This window comes from Pseudorasbora parva, chromosome 5 (assembly GCF_024679245.1).
Source record: "Pseudorasbora parva isolate DD20220531a chromosome 5, ASM2467924v1, whole genome shotgun sequence".
NCBI lineage: Eukaryota > Metazoa > Chordata > Actinopteri > Cypriniformes > Gobionidae > Pseudorasbora > Pseudorasbora parva.
In genome coordinates this window covers 6,277,017-6,297,830 of record NC_090176.1, presented here as the reverse complement: position 1 = coordinate 6,297,830, position 20,814 = coordinate 6,277,017, and the positions used below count along the sequence as shown (strand labels likewise).

At 43.7% G+C, this 20,814-nt stretch overlaps 1 protein-coding gene across 1 annotated transcript in view; it reads right to left on the bottom strand.

Annotated features, from left to right (window-relative positions):
- The window catches only part of zmp:0000001200 (dedicator of cytokinesis protein 9), a 95,142-nt gene that overhangs the window by 21,983 nt on the left and 52,345 nt on the right, over window positions 1–20,814 (bottom strand). Inside the window, 10 exon segments of the mRNA XM_067444771.1 lie at window positions 671–808; window positions 930–1,045; window positions 2,205–2,341; window positions 4,123–4,170; window positions 4,536–4,602; window positions 4,744–4,858; window positions 8,069–8,193; window positions 9,467–9,569; window positions 17,594–17,707; window positions 18,421–18,599. Of these exon segments, the coding sequence (XP_067300872.1) occupies window positions 671–808; window positions 930–1,045; window positions 2,205–2,341; window positions 4,123–4,170; window positions 4,536–4,602; window positions 4,744–4,858; window positions 8,069–8,193; window positions 9,467–9,569; window positions 17,594–17,707; window positions 18,421–18,599 (1,142 nt within the window).

Below are 20,814 nucleotides of genomic sequence, written 5' to 3'. Positions count from 1 at the left end.
ACATGCTATATGACACTGAGAACTACGCCCACTGGAGGGGAAAGTAATCAGCGACAGGAAATATAACATATACAACTGACATTTGGATATTTGACAACATGTTTACTGCACACGTAGACATCCTGAGTGTCAAGATCCCAAAATTGACCTATTCTTCCCGCTGAAGCTTCACGTTGTGTTCCCTGTATTGACTTTTGTCTCCTTAAAATGCTTGTTTTTTGGGGTCGACAGCTTATAAAAATGTAGTTCTGTGTCTTATAGCTTGTTTTCTGTACACCTTGCCACATATGAGCTTTTAGAAATGGTTCTGTTTTTTGTAATAAGTCTGAAAAGACAAAGAGGCGGCCGCTTCATGCAATACAAAGTCAATGGAGGGCTGGTGTGGGGGTGGCCTAAATACAGTAGCAGAGGGACGCGCACATATCCGCACGGTCCTCAAAGAACGTACATGGAAACTGGACACGCGCGCGCGCGCGCACACACACACACACACACACACACACACACACATCAGACAGGAAAACAGCAGCATGAATATCCTTCAGAATTCCTTTACTGGATGCATATTTTGTCATACAGGTTTGAAATGGCATGAGGGTTAGTGAATGATGCCAGACCGCTCATAGCCAGTGATTTGTGCTCTTATTCTAGTGCTGTGCGTCACACTCACCTTGTAGATGAAGGTACGGAGGGAAGTGAAGACCTGTTTGAGGGCCGTCTCTGATTGGTTGATTTGCAAGAAGCAGAGATGAACCTGGAACACTTTCTTCATCAGGGGATTGTGGCCGTGATCCAAACTCAGCTGAGTCTGCGCGCACACACACACACGCACACGCACGCACACGCACAGATATCACAAGCAGCCCTCGTGAAGGCAGTTATTGATGATGATGATGATGATGAGGATGAGGATGATGATGATGTCTGACCTTAAACCCCATGATGAAGATGCTCAGTGTGTCCAGAACTGTTAGACAAACTTCTGTAGCAATGTTTCCTTCCAACAGAGACTGATTCAACACATCAGCGTCTGAATGACTGTAAGCTACACAAAATTATTAAATTATAAAAAATAAAAAGTAAAAATAATTAAAATAACTTGTTATAAATTGATCAAATGAGAATGTTTTAAGGCTGTAAATGGATTAAATGCAGTAAAACCTGACATGAAATATAAGATAAAAGTCATCACTCGATATCTGCCTATAATATGTCTTAGTAAGATGATATTTAAAGCTTTATACAATGATTGAGAAATGATCCAGATGAGCCTGATGAACATATTTGAGATTCATGATTTTTCTGTATAATCAAGTAAAACTGATACACTCCTGTGTGTGTGTGTGTGTGTGTGTGTGTGTGTGTGTGTGTGTGTGTGTGTGTGTGTGTGGTAACCTCAAAATCACCATCCACACTGTATAATGCATTGTATCTCTGATCACCGTGAATCAGTTGCTCATATTGTGAGTGGATGTAATATGTAAGGGATTATACACAGCACGCCATGACCGTATTGTTGATCTCATTGCCAGTTCTGTTCAGGACATATTTCCAGAAAATATGCCTATGTATAAACATTCACAAGTAACACCAAACTGGTTCAACGGCTCTGATGTGTTTTGTGACATCCCTAACAGCCCTGATGTCGTGTTGTGGATATAGATAGGAGGTGTCCGACCTTGAAGTAGGTTGTGTTTATGATTTGTATATGGACATAGCCTTTTTGGAAAAAATGACTAATTCCCAACCCTTCCTTGCTAAGATCAGTGACCTGGGCTATGCTTGTCAGTTTGCGGTATAGATATTTGGCAGCCTGGGACATGTGCACAAACTGACTGTTAGTGGACTAAGACTGGCAGGGCTGCCAAAAGGACAGTCTAAACAGCTGGCCAAATTCTGCTCTGTATCAGCTGTGATAGGCAGCCTTGCTGTGTGTGTGTGTGTGTGTGTGTGTGTGTGTGTGTGTGTGTGTGTGTGTGTGTGTGTGTGTGTGTGAGATAGGCAGCCTTGCTGTGTGGCGTAAGCAATGCTTAATGTACCCTTAATGTGAAAGCTGTGCTACCTCTGAGAATATTTGTAAAGAATTCCGTAAGAAATTTGATTGGCGGATTCAAATAAAGAAATTAAATGTGTATGAGTGTGTGTGTGTGTGTGTGTGTGTGTGTGTGTGTGTGTGTGTGTGTGTGTGTGTGTGTGTGTCTCACTGTGGTTGTAGGTGTAGGAGTTGTCCAGGCTGTTGAGCTGCTGCAGTCTCATGTGTAAGGCTCCTGTCCTGCTGCGGGACACAGGGAGAGTCTGAGAGCGGCGCTCATGAGCCACCGGCCCCGATCCCTCCAGAGTCCTGATGACAGTCAAAATCACAAATCACACACTTTACAAGATCAATAAACACCCACTGACAACAATAAAGCTTCTGTGATCATTATTAGTGGTCAGCTAATATACGTTTTTTACTGGCCCATAGAAGATATATATATATATTGCTAGAAGCATTGGGACACCCCACTAAATCACTGAGTTCAGGTGTTCAATCCCTTCATGGCCACAGGTGTATAAATCAAGCTCTCGGCCTGCAGACGCTTCTACACACATTAGTGAAAGAATGGGTCGCTCTCAGGAGCTCAGTGAACTCAAGCGTGGTGCCGTGATAGGCTGACCCCTGTGCAATAAGGCCATTCCTGACATTTCCTCACTACTAAATATTCCACGCTCAACTGTTAGTGGGATTATAATAAAGTGGAAGCAACTGGGAATGACAGCAACTCAGCCATGAAGTGGTAGGCCACGTAAAATGACAGAGCGGGGTCAGCGCATGCTGAGGGTCACAGTGCGCAGAAGTCACCAACTTTCTGCAGAGTCAATAGCTCCACACCTCCAGACTTCTGTGGCCTTCAGATGAGCTCAAGAACAGTGTAGAGAGCTTCATGGAGTGGGTTTCCATGGCCGAGCAGCTCAAGCCTTACATCACAGAGAGCAATGCAAAGCGTGGGATGCAGTGGAGTAAAGCAGCCGCCACTGGACTCTAGAGCAGTGAGACGTGTTCTCTGAGCGACCAATCACGCTTCTCTGTCTGCCAATCCAATGGACGAGTCTGGGTTTGCCAGGAGAACAGGACTTGTCTGACTGCATTGTGCCAAGTGTAAAGTTTGGTGGAGGGAGGATTATGGTGTGGGGTTGTTTTTCAGGGGTTAGGCTTGGCCCCTTGGACCTTCTCGTCCAACATCAGTGCCTGACCTCACAAATGAGCTTCTAGAGCAGTCATTTTCAAACCTGTCCTGGAGGCACCACAGCCCTGCACATTGTGTGTGTCTCCCTCATTTACCACACCTGATGTAACTCATCAGCTTGTTAGTAGAGTCTGCAAGAACTAAATTGGGTGTGTCTGATAAGGGAGACATACAAAATGTGCAGGGCTGAGGTGCCTCCAGGAAAGGTTTGAGAACCACTGCTCTAGAAGAATGGGCAGAAATCCCCATAAACACACTCCTAAACCTTGAGGAAAGCCTTCCCAGAAGAGCTGAAGCTGTTAGAGAGGGTGGGCCGACTCCAGATTAAACCCTACGGGTTAACAATGGGATGGAATTAAAGTTCATGTGCATGTAAAGGCCGGCGTCCCAAAACTTTTGTCAATAGAGTGTAATCAGTGTATATAGGTAGTAGGGAACTTCTTTTGTTTCAAGATTTTGTATTACACCATTCGATGGTGTGTGAATTTAAGACACATTCATTCAGCACAACACTCAATCATCTCTATATAGAGAAGGTCACTGTGGGCACCAGACACTCCTCACTGAACACTGACATACATATTGGATACAGTTAGATCTGAAATGATTAATTTGGTCTCATGAGACCAGAGTATGGATTATCAGAAGTCTACACTTTGTTAATATGGGCCTTGGAAAAGGCCAAATGAGATGATTTGGCTGCAGAAGGAAGTTCCTGTGTGGATGAAAATTATGAACTTCACTTCTGCATGTGTCGTCTCGTGAAACAGTCAGCTTTCACCAGCTCTGAGACACTTAAAAAGAAATAAGTCTTCTGACAGTCCTCTACCAAGTGACCTATCGCTGTCAGCAATAAGTCTGAGGATGATTCAATACTGACACTTTTAGACATTACCTGGCAATGTGTCTCTTTCCCATGTATCTGAACTGATGAAGACACACTCTGGAAAAAAGATGAGAAATTAATTAGGGGACAGGTGTGTTTGTGTGTGTGTGTGTGTGTGTGTGTGTGTGTGTGTGTGTGTGTGTGTGTGTGTGTAGGTTTGGCTATGCATCCTCACTTAAAGTGTGAAATATTAGGATGGCAGACTAGTGAGGACATTTTATAATGTTCTCTTATAAATTAGCCATAACATGTTTTTCAAATCTAGTGATTCGCTCATGTTTAGATATGAAATCAATGGATGTCTATGTCCTGTGTGTGTGTGTGTGTGTGTGTGTGTGTGTGTGTGTGTGTGTGTGTGTGTGTGTGTGTGTGTGTGTGTGTGTGTGTGTGTGTGTGTGTGTGTGTGTGTGTGTGTCACTTACTCTAGCAGGCTGAAGAAGTTCATCAGGTCTGTTGGTGACGCTTTATTCCAGTAGTTGAACAGAGCATCTAACACACAGCAAACACATTGAACAAACAATAGACAGAGTACAATACAGCTGAGACAGGTTCATGCTGAGACTTTATCATGAGTGTGTGTGTGTGTGTGTGTGTTCATGCATGTGAGAGTGAGCGAGTGTGTGTGTGTACCTTCAGACATGCTCTTCAGCACGTGCAGGAAGCACATCAACATATTCCTCACTTCAGACTGGTCGAGTTTGTCACAGCGGAGCAAAGAGCTGCCCAGAACTCCAGCGGCGTGACACTGAGAGCGAGAGAAAGAGGTCACACACACACACACACACACACACACACACACACACACACACACACACACCGCCACCACAGATAGCATCTGAGCACTCAAGCCACGTTTTTAGCATCTCAAACCTTGTATTTCCTTAGATTGCTTGCGAGGTGTGTTTGTATCATCTCTTCAAATCAAATAAAACGTTTTTATTTTTAAGTGTGGCTTGAGTGTCCAGAGAGTTTTCAGGGCAACTGTAAATACACAGAGGCAATTATAAGCGCTCACACACATGCTCATTCCCTCACACACATCCCCAATCAAACAGCTGTGTGTACCTCACTCTCTCACACACGCACACACACTACACAGAAGCAGGAATGCAGGGCATGTGCAGGAACTCTTTCACTACAGGACGTCACAGACAGGGAGGAGAGCAGCTCTACACACACACACACACACACACACACACACACACACACACACACACACACACACAGCTCTATGCGCTAATGCATCTAGCAGACTTTCCCCCATGATCCCCTGCCAGCAGACTGCAGTCTCGTCATCTTTCATGAGCCTGAAGTGCTCTGGACTCATTTCACAGCCTTCCTTCAGTTGTCAGATTTACTGACTGGACGTCCCGTGAGTGGACGATCTGGCCCGTCTAGAAAACACTGCTGTGCTGACTGAGACGCCTGAGGTCCAGTGGAAGAGATCTTAAAGAGGTCAGACACAGAGATCGGTGTGGTGCTGTGTTTTCACACCCGGCTCATATGGAGCGTTTGTTTCAGGATCTGGTGCGTTTCTCACGTAGTTCGGTTCGTTTGGGCTTATATAAGAGCATCGAATGCTTCAGATCCCACCTGAGCGGCGTGGTCTCAGCCTGACTGAATACAGACTCTGAGTGGTGAGAAAGCAATCCGCCGCCCCGATAGACAAATGAACCAAACACTATCATAATTCATAATGAATACTATAACTGAAAGCAGTGTTTGATTCTGAGTTGAGTTTTGTGTTTGAAAATAAAAGAGCGCCTCTTCATCTTAAAATATTGTGTAACTGACAAAACTATCCAGACAAAACCTTGATTCCCGCTCGAACTGCATTATACACCGATCAGGCATAACATTATGACATTATATTGTGTTGGTCCCCCTTTTGCTGCCAAAACAGCCCTGACCTGGACTCCACTCGACCCCTGAAGGCGTGTTGTGGCATCTGGCACTAAGATGTTAGCAGCAGATCCTTTAAGTCCTGTAAGTTGTGAGGTGGGGGCTCCATGGATTGGCCTTGTTTGTTCAGCACATCCCACAGATGCTCGATTGAATTGAGATCTGGGGAATTCGGAGGCCAAGTCAACGCCTCAAACTCATTGTTGTGCTCCTCAATCCATTCCTGAAGCATTTGTGCTTTGTGTCAGGAGCATTATCTGCTGGAAGAGCCACAGCCACCAGAATACCGTTTCCATGAAAGGCTGAACATGGTCTCAGCAATGCTTAGGTAGGTGGAGCGTGTCAAAGTAACATCCACATGGATGGAGGACCCAAGGTTTCCCAGCAGAACATTGCCCAAAGCATCACACTGCCATCAATCTGAGATGCTCTGTGTATTCTGACAGCTTTCTATCGAACCAGCATTAACTTATGGAGCAGTTTGAGCTCCAGTAGCTCGTCTTTTTGATCGGACCCCACGGGCCATCCTTCGCTCCCCACGTGCATCAATGAGCCTTGGCCACCCATGACCCTGTGGCCGGTTCTCCACTGTTCCTTCCTTGGAGCACTTTTGATAGAGACTGACCACTGCAGACCGGGAACAGCCCACTAGAGCTGCAGTTTTGGAGATGCTCTAACCTAGTCGTCTAGCCGTCACAATCTGGCCCTTGTCAAACTCTCTCAAATCCTCACGCTTGCCCATTTCTCCTGCTTCTAACACATTGACTTTGAGGACAAAATGTTCACTTGCTGCCTAATATATCCCACCCACTAACAGGAGCCGTGATGAAGAGATCATCAGTGTTATTTACTTTACCCGTCATAATGTTATGCCTGATCGCTGTATATTATTTAACAGAAGGAATGATGGCTACGTTCATATCTGTGTCATAGCTACAGGTAAAGCCACAATAAACTCGCGGAGTGAACTTGTCAGCCTATCTCGATGGATGATGCAGAGCAAACTCTGTCCAATAAGAGGACAGGTTAAAGCTTTTTGGTACGCTTTGAAATGTTGTGTTGTGAAAGCGAACTTAACTAATCCAATCCTGTGAACTGACAGTTTATTAATGTCCTGTGGCTGGGGGAATGGAGGAGCAGTAAAGCCACACGCACACACTGGGACAGCGCAGGGTCAGAGGTCACGTGAGCGGTACTAGCTGGGGTCAGAGGTGAGTTAATACTTGTGTAGGGTGTGTGTGTTGCTCAGACAGCAGAGAGAAGTCCGTGGTCTGGCGTTTGAGTCGAGCCGAGAGCGGCGTCTCCTCGCAGTCAGTAAAGAAACGCAGAACGCTGGCGGAGTGACGGCGCGTGAAACCCTCCCGCTGAGACACACAACCACAGGTTAGCACACACACGCAAACACACACACACATGCTTGTTTTTGTGAAATGTGTGGACTCTCCATAAGCGTAATGCTTTTTATACTGTCCAAACCATATTTTCTATCCCCTTACACTGCCCCTGCCCCTAAACCTACCCCACACACACACACACACACACACACACACACACACACACACACACACACACACACACTGCCCCTGCCCCTAAACCTACCCATCACACACACACACACACACACACACACACACACACACACTGCCCCTGCCCCTAAACCTACCCATCACACACACACACACACACACACACTGCCCCTGCCCCTAAACCTACCCATCACACACACACACACACACACACACACTGCCCCTAAACCTACCCATCACACACACACACACTGCCCCTGCCCCTAAACCTACCCATCTGACACACACACTGCCTCTGGCCCTAAACCTACCCACCTACCCACACACACACACACACCCTCTGGCCCTAAACCTACCCACACACACACACCCACACCCACACACACACACACACCCACACCCACACCCACACACACACACACACACACACACACACACCCTCTGCCCCTAAACTTACCCATCACACACACACACACACACACAACATAGTAATGGTCCATCAGTAGTAAAGATCATGTGAGCCGTACTTTGTCTAGGGGGTGTGGCTTGTCAATGCTGCGCTCTGATAGGCCGTTTCCAGAGTCTGTGCTGATGAGGGAGGCCCGTGAGTCAGTGTGTCGAACAGCGCAGACGCCTGGAGTGTGAGGAGAAACTGACAAACACACAAAACAAAAACAAACACACAAACACACTCTTCAGTGACATTACTCACACTACAAGAGTCTGACATGAAATAATAGTACACTTTGTAAAAAAAGAAGAGTTTTGAGAACCTTTAGTATAAAACATATTTGAAAATAATATTTTTGAACACAAAATATGAAAATAAAAATATTATAGATATATAATATATAATATAGATGAATATAGTCTGATACAGTGAGAATATGGATGAAAAACTGCTCATCTTGACTCAGAGGCTCACGCTGATTAAAAATATGCAGTTTAGTGCAGATGCTGATATTCATATGGATGAACTTCTGATTCCTGTAATATAAATCAATGAGACCTTTATAACTGTAGAGTAGATACTGACATAAAATCATATAAATATCACTCATCACTCTATATCTGACATTAATATGGCTTAGTAAGATGATATTTAATGCTGAAGGAGGACGTTTGGACAGTTGTACTAAAATACTTTTATAAAGACTTGATAAAACGCTCAAATATTTAATCATCTTGATTAAATCAGTCAATGTTTTGATCATGTTGATCATAAGACGGCTTAGAAATATGTGCATCAAAAACGATATAATACAGTGGGCTTTATAGGGTTAAATCACCACACTGCAACCGCCTAGCAACACCTTAGCAACCAACCAGAATACCTTAGCAACCGCCTCAACACACCTTAGCAACAGGGCCCCGAGTTTTGCCACGGCAAGCACCACGCACAATTTCTTCAGGAATTGTACATTCTGGGAAAAATAGCTATTAAAATGAAGAGAGTTTTTGCTTAAAACAGGCGAAATGATCTGCCAGTGGAGTGAGAAAAATAATCTTAATTCTGTTTGGGGCGGAAACAAGAAACAAGATTATTTCTCTCACCCAATTGGCTGATCATTTCGCCTGTTTTAAGCAAAAACTTTATTTTCAACAAAACTAACAAATATCATCTGTCGCTTTACTTATCTAGTAAAAGCATCTTGATTTGTGAATTTTTTTATATTTAGACTGGAAACAAAATGACTGAGTAAGAAGAGCAGTTTTTGCAGTGCAGTGTGATAGGTTGAGATTGTGTCGTGTTGCACAGCAGTGAGGATCATCAAGCTAATGGTGTGTGTGTGTGTGTGTGTGTGTGTGTGTGTGTGTGTGTGTGTGTGTGTGTGTGTGTGTGTGTGTGTGTGTGTGTGTGTGTGTGTGTGTGTGTGTGTGTGTAAACCCGTCCCCTGGTCATGAGGCAGTGTAAGAGGAGTCACCTGTTCCCGAAATGACTCCGAACACCTCTTTGTGCAGGCTGCCGTCCGCGGGGCTGACCGTGGTTTTGGTAGGGGTCATCATCCCGTGATCATCACGCCCGTTCTGAAGCAATACACAGACATCAGCACCAAGAGCCTCACACACTGCACAGCAATACACAGACATCAGCACCAAGAGCCTCACACACTGCACAGCAATACACAGACATCAGCACTAAGAGCCACACACACTGCACAGCAATACACAGACATCAGCACTAAGAGCCTCACACACTGCACAGCAATACACAGACATCAGCACTAAGAGCCACACACACTGCACAGCAATACACAGACATCAGCACTAAGAGCCACACACACTGCACAGCAATACACAGACATCAGCACTAAGAGCCACACACACTGCACAGCAATACACAGACATCAGCACTAAGAGCCTCACACACTGCACAGCAATACACAGACATCAGCACCAAGAGCCACACACACTGCACAGCAATACACAGACATCAGCACTAAGAGCCTCACACACTGCACAGCAATACACAGACATCAGCACCAAGAGCCACACACACTGCACAGCAATACACAGACATCAGCACTAAGAGCCTCACACACTGCACAGCAATACACAGACATCAGCACCAAGAGCCACACACACTGCACAGCAATACACAGACATCAGCACCAAGAGCCACACACACTGCACAGCAATACACAGACATCAGCACCAAGAGCCACACACACTGCACAGCAATACACAGACATCAGCACCAAGAGCCACACACACTGCACAGCAATACACAGACATCAGCACTAAGAGCCACACACACTGCACAGCAATACACAGACATCAGCACCAAGAGCCTCACACACTGCACAGCAATACACAGACATCAGCACTAAGAGCCACACACACTGCACAGCAATACACAGACATCAGCACCAAGAGCCTCACACACTGCACAGCAATACACAGACATCAGCACTAAGAGCCTCACACACTGCACAGCAATACACAGACATCAGCACCAAGAGCCTCACACACTGCACAGCAATACACAGACATCAGCACCAAGAGCCTCACACACTGCACAGCAATACACAGACATCAGCACTAAGAGCCTCACACACTGCACAGCAATACACAGACATCAGCACTAAGAGCCACACACACTGCACAGCAATACACAGACATCAGCACCAAGAGCCTCACACACTGCACAGCAATACACAGACATCAGCACTAAGAGCCTCACACACTGCACAGCAATACACAGACATCAGCACTAAGAGCCACACACACTGCACAGCAATACACAGACATCAGCACCAAGAGCCACACACACTGCACAGCAATACACAGACATCAGCACTAAGAGCCTCACACACTGCACAGCAATACACAGACATCAGCACTAAGAGCCTCACACACTGCACAGCAATACAGACATCAGCACCAAGAGCCTCACACACTGCACAGCAATACACAGACATCAGCACTAAGAGCCTCACACACTGCACAGCAATACACAGACATCAGCACTAAGAGCCTCACACACTGCACAGCAATACACAGACATCAGCACTAAGAGCCTCACACACTGCACAGCAATACACAGACATCAGCACTAAGAGCCACACACACTGCACAGCAATACACAGACATCAGCACTAAGAGCCACACACACTGCACAGCAATACACAGACATCAGCACTAAGAGCCACACACACTGCACAGCAATACACAGACATCAGCACCAAGAGCCTCACACACTGCACAGCAATACACAGACATCAGCACCAAGAGCCTCACACACTGCACAGCAATACACAGACATCAGCACCAAGAGCCACACACACTGCACAGCAATACACAGACATCAGCACCAAGAGCCACACACACTGCACAGCAATACACAGACATCAGCACCAAGAACCTCACACACTGCACAGCAATACACAGACATCAGCACTAAGAGCCACACACACTGCACAGCAATACACAGACATCAGCACTAAGAGCCTCACACACTGCACAGCAATACACACACATCAGCACCAAGAACCTCACACACTGCACAGCAATACACAGACATCAGCACCAAGAACCTCACACACTGCACAGCAATACACAGACATCAGCACCAAGAGCCTCACACACTGCACAGCAATACACAGACATCAGCACCAAGAACCTCACACACTGCACAGCAATACACAGACATCAGCACTAAGAGCCACACACACTGCACAGCAATACACAGACATCAGCACCAAGAGCCACACACACTGCACAGCAATACACAGACATCAGCACCAAGAGCCACACACACTGCACAGCAATACACAGACATCAGCACTAAGAGCCTCACACACTGCACAGCAATACACAGACATCAGCACTAAGAGCCTCACACACTGCACAGCAATACACAGACATCAGCACTAAGAGCCACACACACTGCACAGCAATACACAGACATCAGCACTAAGAGCCACACACACTGCACAGCAATACACAGACATCAGCACTAAGAGCCTCACACACTGCACAGCAATACACAGACATCAGCACCAAGAGCCACACACACTGCACAGCAATACACAGACATCAGCACCAAGAGCCACACACACTGCACAGCAATACACAGACATCAGCACCAAGAGCCTCACACACTGCACAGCAATACACAGACATCAGCACTAAGAGCCACACACACTGCACAGCAATACACAGACATCAGCACCAAGAGCCTCACACACTGCACAGCAATACACAGACATCAGCACCAAGAGCCTCACACACTGCACAGCAATACACAGACATCAGCACTAAGAGCCACACACACTGCACAGCAATACACAGACATCAGCACCAAGAGCCACACACACTGCACAGCAATACACAGACATCAGCACCAAGAGCCACACACACTGCACAGCAATACACAGACATCAGCACCAAGAGCCACACACACTGCACAGCAATACACAGACATCAGCACCAAGAGCCACACACACTGCACAGCAATACACAGACATCAGCACCAAGAACCTCACACACTGCACAGCAATACACAGACATCAGCACCAAGAGCCACACACACTGCACAGCAATACACAGACATCAGCACCAAGAACCTCACACACTGCACAGCAATACACAGACATCAGCACTAAGAGCCACACACACTGCACAGCAATACACAGACATCAGCACCAAGAGCCACACACACTGCACAGCAATACACAGACATCAGCACCAAGAGCCACACACACTGCACAGCAATACACAGACATCAGCACTAAGAGCCTCACACACTGCACAGCAATACACAGACATCAGCACTAAGAGCCTCACACACTGCACAGCAATACACAGACATCAGCACTAAGAGCCACACACACTGCACAGCAATACACAGACATCAGCACTAAGAGCCACACACACTGCACAGCAATACACAGACATCAGCACCAAGAGCCACACACACTGCACAGCAATACACAGACATCAGCACCAAGAGCCTCACACACTGCACAGCAATACACAGACATCAGCACCAAGAGCCTCACACACTGCACAGCAATACACAGACATCAGCACCAAGAGCCTCACACACTGCACAGCAATACACAGACATCAGCACCAAGAGCCTCACACACTGCACAGCAATACACAGACATCAGCACCAAGAGCCACACACACTGCACAGCAATACACAGACATCAGCACCAAGAGCCTCACACACTGCACAGCAATACACAGACATCAGCACCAAGAGCCTCACACACTGCACAGCAATACACAGACATCAGCACTAAGAGCCACACACACTGCACAGCAATACACAGACATCAGCACCAAGAGCCACACACACTGCACAGCAATACACAGACATCAGCACCAAGAACCTCACACACTGCACAGCAATACACAGACATCAGCACTAAGAGCCTCACACACTGCACAGCAATACACAGACATCAGCACCAAGAACCTCACACACTGCACAGCAATACACAGACATCAGCACTAAGAGCCACACACACTGCACAGCAATACACAGACATCAGCACTAAGAGCCTCACACACTGCACAGCAATACACAGACATCAGCACTAAGAGCCTCACACACTGCACAGCAATACACAGACATCAGCACTAAGAGCCACACACACTGCACAGCAATACACAGACATCAGCACTAAGAGCCACACACACTGCACAGCAATACACAGACATCAGCACCAAGAGCCACACACACTGCACAGCAATACACAGACATCAGCACTAAGAGCCTCACACACTGCACAGCAATACACAGACATCAGCACCAAGAGCCTCACACACTGCACAGCAATACACAGACATCAGCACCAAGAGCCACACACACTGCACAGCAATACACAGACATCAGCACCAAGAGCCTCACACACTGCACAGCAATACACAGACATCAGCACCAAGAGCCTCACACACTGCACAGCAATACACAGACATCAGCACCAAGAGCCACACACACTGCACAGCCTACTGGAGCGTCTGTTAGCAGGATGTTAGTATATCTTCATACCTTGACAGTTACATTTGTGTAGAAATATAAATCTTCTAATAAAATTCAAAGATCAAAACGTATCTTTTCATTTACACCTTTTTCAAAGTTTGAAGTTGAAATTGATCTCTGCTACTCACCAAGGCTGCATTTATTTGATCAAAAATACAGTAAAAACGTTCAAACATTATTACAATTTAAGATTTCAGCAGTTCTCTCTGTGAATATATGTTAAAGTGTAATGTGTTCCTGTGATCAAAGCTGAGTTTATCATCATTACTCCAGTCTTCAGACTGAGTCTCATGATTCTTCACTGATCATTCTCATATGAGGATTTGATGATTTAGTCACACATTTAGGATTATTATCAGTGTTGAGAACCGTTTTGCCGCTTTATATTTCTGTGGAAACTGTCATGCATTTTATTTTTTAGGATTTTTAATGAACTAAATATTTAAAAGCACAGCATTTATTTATTTTTCACTGCAGTATTTCACTTCTTACTAAATATTTTTTTCTAGTCCAAATATCTAAAAAAAAAAAAATCCAGATGCTGTTACAAGACTAGGTTAACATGATTAATAAAGATGGTATTTCTTGTTTTCTGGGGGAAAAAACAAGTGAGTGTTTGCTTAAAACAAAAACTAATTTAAATTTATCATTTCAAACGGAAAGTACGGAAGCTTATTGCATTCACTTGAGAACATTTTTTACTCTGTTTTTCTGAATTAATGACTTAATTATCTCAGAATTATGAGATCATTTGTTCTTGAAAAAAAGTTTTTGTTCTGTTTTTCTGAATTAATGAGATCCCTCAAAATCCTGCTTTTAGCTGGATTGGATGGACGTAAACATGTCCCGCCTTTCCAGTTTAATCCAGTTTTATTTGACTTTGGGTTTGAGACATTGCTGCTGTCTTTTTGTAATATAATTAGTGCGTCAAATTTGTGCAGACACCTCAAGAATTGGCCTGTTTCTCCATATCAGATATGGTATGCTTTGCGAGCCCGATCTCATGAAAATGCGTATTAATAGTAGTATAAATAAGTGTGCAATCTTGTGGAATGTAAACGCTAAAATGAGTTTTGGTGTGCATACAGTTTTTCACGTGCTTATGATACGCACTTTATGACGTATTATACGTACGAACCCCCCACCATCATTTTATTATTTTTAATTCTCTTTACATTGTATTCTTTTTCTTAAGCATTTTTTATCCCTATTTTAATTCCTTTCTATGTAAAGCACTTTGAATTGCCATTGTGTATGAAATGTGCTATATAAATAAACTTGCCTTGCCTTACCCCACCATCCCCACCCAAGAGCGTGTCATATGCACGCCATAAAGTGCGTTTCATATGCACCCGAAAGACTGCGTAGCACGTGCATTATCTCAGTATACATTCCACACAATATACATTCCAGACGATATACATTAGACACGATTTCACACTCGTACTATTGATACGCATTACAATGTGATCGTGTTAAGATGATGCATCTGAAATGCATTCAGGCTGGCTACGTGGTGACACAAAAGACAATCAGGCAATGGTTGAAAATACTGGATCAGTGCAATAGCAATGTCAAGCGGATCAGAAGTCTCTTCTCTGCTGTCTTGAGGTGTCTGCACAAAGTTGACGCACTAAAAACAATACCATTTTAATCCAAACTCAAACCCAAAGTAAAATAAATCCGGATTAAATTTGAAAGGCGGGACATGTTTACTTCCATGCAATCCAGCAAAAATAGAGCTCTTGGCTGGATTTTGGGGGATCTCATTAATTCAGAAAAACAGAAGAAAAAAAAAAATTCCCAAGAAAAAATAAAGTCATTAATTCAGAAAAACAGAGCAAAAAAATGTATTCATGAAAAATTATCTCATGAGATAATTTTTCATGAATACATTTTTTTTTGCTCTGTTTTTCTGAATTAATGACTTTATTCTGAGATAACTAAGTCATTAATTCAGAAAAACAAAGTAGATTTTTTTCTCTCAAGTGAATGCAATAATCTTCTGTAGTACGGAGATGATTCTTCTTACTCATTTTCTTATGAAGCAAAAACTCACTTAATTTTTTTCTCCCAGAAAACAAGAAATAACATCTTATGTCACTTTACTTAGTAAAGGCATCTTGATTTAAGAATTTGTAGATATCTGGACTGGAAAAAAGATGTAAGAAAAAAGAAAGAAAAGCATTTTTGCAGTGTTGTGGCAAAATCAATGTCTTTACTGTCACTTTTGATCAGTTTAATGAGCCCTAGCTAAATAAAACCATTCATTTATTTTAAAAAAAAGTATCTTCTGACCCCACAATTTTGAATGGCAGTGTAAATACCCCAGGATTCCTGAATAACAGAGAATCAAATGAAAATCAAATGAATTAAGAGGTTTTGAATCAGAATAAAATCAAATAAGAGAAATATTCTTCACATATTCTGAAGAGCGTTTAAACGGTTGTTCTTGAAATAATGACAGTCAGCAGAGGAAGACTGAACCTCATTATGGCGTTTCAAACAGATATCTCTGATTGGGATTTCTCTCGTGTTCTGGAGCTTCTGATTGGCTGCACGGCCTGAAAGAAACACTAGGTGTCACTCTTACCCTGTTATACAATACTAACTGTTTTGGATTTGTTTAAAGTATTGTGGGTGTATTGGACTGTATTTCAGGATCAGTATGGTGTATTAAACTCAATTGTGAGATGAGTGAATTATTACATGCCTGAAATCTGCTGTTTTGAAGAGAACTGCATTTGCACATCCCTTTTATGTTTGTTTGCAAGACGTGTTTTCCTTTGAAAAGCAGATCGTGTTTGTTTGCAAAATGCTGGATTTTTGTTTGTTTAATTTTGGCACAAAAATCACTCCATATGCACGGCCTGATTCCCGGATGGTTTACTATCTCCAGTCCAAATTCACAGTATGGATTGATGGGCACTCTAACGGCTGATATTGCCCACAACCCATTGCGAGTTGGACGAGGATTCGATTAGAACTACAAATGCGGATAAAAAGCGTTAAAAAACTACAAACATGACGGATGTGCGAGTTCGACGGTTAAGTAGAGACGTTTAGATAAAGGGGTTTGAGTGACCATCTATCAATATTTAACCTGACAAAAATATATTTATTCAATGTTGTCCACATTATATTTCACCTGCAGCAGCGTTGTGAACTTTTTAAATGACACGTTTGGCCATTAGCTTTTAAATGCATCATTATATTTAAACTGCAAACACATGAGGAGAGTCTCTGCATTAAAGACCCACACGACAGATCAACGAGCGGCTACATTTCTCTCCGATACGGCAGGAGATTAAACTGAATGTGGAGGATTTGAACTGTGACGAATCTGAGGATGATTGACAGGGCAGATAAACGGTGACGGGATGCTCGTAACTAAGCGACAGAGTCCGTTAAAGATGGCGAAAAAGTATGTCCTGAAGCTTGCATACTTTTCTGCTACACACTCATAAGTATATACATTTCTTCACAAAAAGAGTACATACTTTTAGGACGTAGTGTAAGTAGGCGAATTGGGACGCAGCATAGGTGTCAGTCTTACCATGTTAGTGTGGTTGGCTCCAGGAGCCGCTTCTCTGATGTTGAGCCTGTGGACGTTTTCCAGCATCAGACTGAACAGAGGCAGGTACAGCGTGGCCAAGCGAGCCTGCTGACCCTGAAACACACACACACACGCGCACACACACACACACACACACACACACACACACACACACACACACACACACACACACACACACACACACACACACACACACACACACACACACACACACACACACACCTCAGATTTAACACGGCCCCATAGCAGCACACACTGCGGTGAAAACACGTGTGTTTGTCTCTGCACAAAATGCTCTTCTTCCTTAGTATTTTTGTCTTGTTTCTAGTCCAAACATCTAAAAATTCTTAAAACAAGAAGTATTTACTAGACAAGCAAAAATTATTGTCTTGTTTTGGGGGAAAAATAAGAAAAAACTCTCTTCATTTTGAGTTATTTTTTCCCAAAAGTTTTTGGTAACACTTTATTTTAGGGTTCAGTTATTAACTATTAACTAGTTGCTTATGATCATGCTTTTTACCAGGATATTGTCTGTTTATTACACTTATAAAGCTCATATTAATGCCTTATTCTGCATGAGCTTATTCTACATCCCTTAATCCGACCCAATACCTAAACTTAAACGCTACAAAAACTACCTTACTAACTATTAATAAGCAGTAAATTAGCAGTTTATTGAGGCAAAAGTCGGAGTTAATAGTGAATATGTGTTTCCCGTACTAAAGTGTTACCGAATATTTAGATATGTTGACTATAAACAAGACTAAAATACTAAGTAAGAAAAGCCTTTTTTGCGGTGTGCTGACCTTGGAGGCGTATCGATCGTCGAAGGCGTGTTTGATCATCAGGTTCTTCAGCACCTGTACGGCGATCTGACGCACGTCTCTGAACTCCTGCACGGCTCCGCCCACTTCCCTCAGCAACAGGCCCACCAGGAAGTGATTCTTACAGAAGTCGTCGGTCAGAGAGTAGTCCAGCTGCAGATCTGACGGAGATACGAGACATCTCAGCTACATCAAATAGTTTGCCAATTCAGACATCAAATAAATCGTTCTTCACTCTCGCGTGACCATGATGCATGCGAAGGATTTAAATCAATGTGAAAAAGATGAAAAGTTTCTGTTGAAGCCAATACGGAAGTGACTTAAACTGCAATTCATCGACTGGCCACTAGGGACCGGCTCCAGAAGGGAGCAGAATCTCTTTGAGCCCCATGTTAAAATGCCCAACTTTACAGCTGTAAAAACATGTTTACAGCCTGGGACAAATTGGGGGTTTGGTCTATACGGCTAATTTTGACCTTCATGACAACTGAGAGGGGGTGAATTTTTTTATAACTCATTCGTTTTTGTTATATAAAGCTTTGCACAATTAAGGGCGTGGCCACTTTGAGTGGAAGGTGGATAGACATTTATCCGCTGTCTGTTAGTCATTGTGTCACCTAAGCTCCACCCACGTCCCGCCTCTTTGCCCATTTTCTGCTAAACAGACATGGCAAACCAAGCCTGCAGTCTCCCTCTCATTTACTGAAGCTTTCGCGCCTCGATCGCCCCCCGGTGGCCGGTCCCAGTATAGCCGCCCCTCTGTGTTTTCTAATGGACGCCAGGCAAACTAAATAATTAATTAATTAATAATATTGCAGATATTTCAGATAATATAAATAATAAAATTACACTTCAAAAATTTTTCCCCAAAGTTAGTGTATGTCACTGAAGGCAGTTATCATCACGATGATTTCATTTCAGGTGTTCGTTTTAAAAATAAGTTTACTTTGAGTTAGTTATTTGATGCTATAAAAACGGGGGGTGTGACGTCATGATTGACAGCTGAGACTGACGGCTTCTCTTTGTGAAGTTGTCACTGAGGCACTAACGGACTTTTTTCGAAATTTTTGGGAGCAGATTAGATCTTTACCTTTAATTTCTACATTTCCATAACTGTTTATTTCACACCAACATAATTAATTGTTCTGCATCTGCGAGAGTGTGGGCAGGCTTTTGATATCGCGACTGTACTTCCTGCTCTACTGCGCAACTCCGGTCCCGAAATCGCTACTGCCCAGACTCGGTCCCAAGATGTCCGCGCCGTGCAAGGCCTCCTGAAAGCTTCAAATCTGCCAAGCGGAAACGGATGATGTCGAGTCGTCCATATTTTTTTACGGTCTATGTGGCAAACAGGCAACGGCCAGCTCGACCCTACTTTACGCTTCAGAATCCTACGGGTGACGTTATGGACAATACGTCCATATGTTTTTACAGTCTATAGCTAGAGCCCTCGGGTGGGTTGCAAGACTGATCTGAGGAAGATGGAGTTACATTTAAAAAAAAAAAATGTTTTCACGAAATCATAGTCAATATGCCTATATAAAAGGAAAATATACGCAGAATATATTTGACGTAATCAACAGATTTAACAAAAAGAAAGAAAAAACTGTGCAACAGTTGCTGCTGAGTTTGGCTGATTTTTGTGAGGTGCGCTCCTCAGACAAGTTCATGGAGAGGAAACCCAGACGACAGAAAGCACGTTTTGTTTTCTTTATTTTACAATAGCACAATGCAAGTAAGCACTTTCCAGTATTCAGCGATGCCCCGCTCGTATAATCTGTGTGACCTAAATGACGGAGTATTTCATGTTTCCTCGGGTCGATCGCGCCGGCGCCTCATGCACACACACAACCTATTCCAGCAATGCAAACTTCACATCGCAGCCTGTTAATGATCAAAAATAAAATAGTCAACCTGACATAGAAAAAGAAAATAGTCGGTTTTAGTTTAGAGCAGGGCTGTCAAAGTTAACGCGTTAATAACAGATTAATTCGCGTTAACGCAGCGCACATTTTCTGTTTGATCCGTGGCATAGCCCGTAGTTATAAAAAGTGAGAGCAGTCATAGACGCAAAGGATGCAGCAGCAAACATTAATAGGGAAAGAAAGGGTGGCATTAACATTACTATTCAGTAGTTTAAATAGTCAGTAGTACAATTTGTGCCGTTCAGCGTGAGCGCCGCCTCAAATTCTTGTTGTTTAACGGTTATGTCCCATTGCTAGATCAAATTAGTGCAGAATCTACTTTGTGTTGCAAACACATCAAGGATCAAAAGCGGTTGTGTGAAAAAGTGTTGAGCTGATGTTTTGTGCCATCTAGTGGTTGAAAGGATAATACAGTCAGATGGCCCATTGTATATTAGTATTCATATGCTTG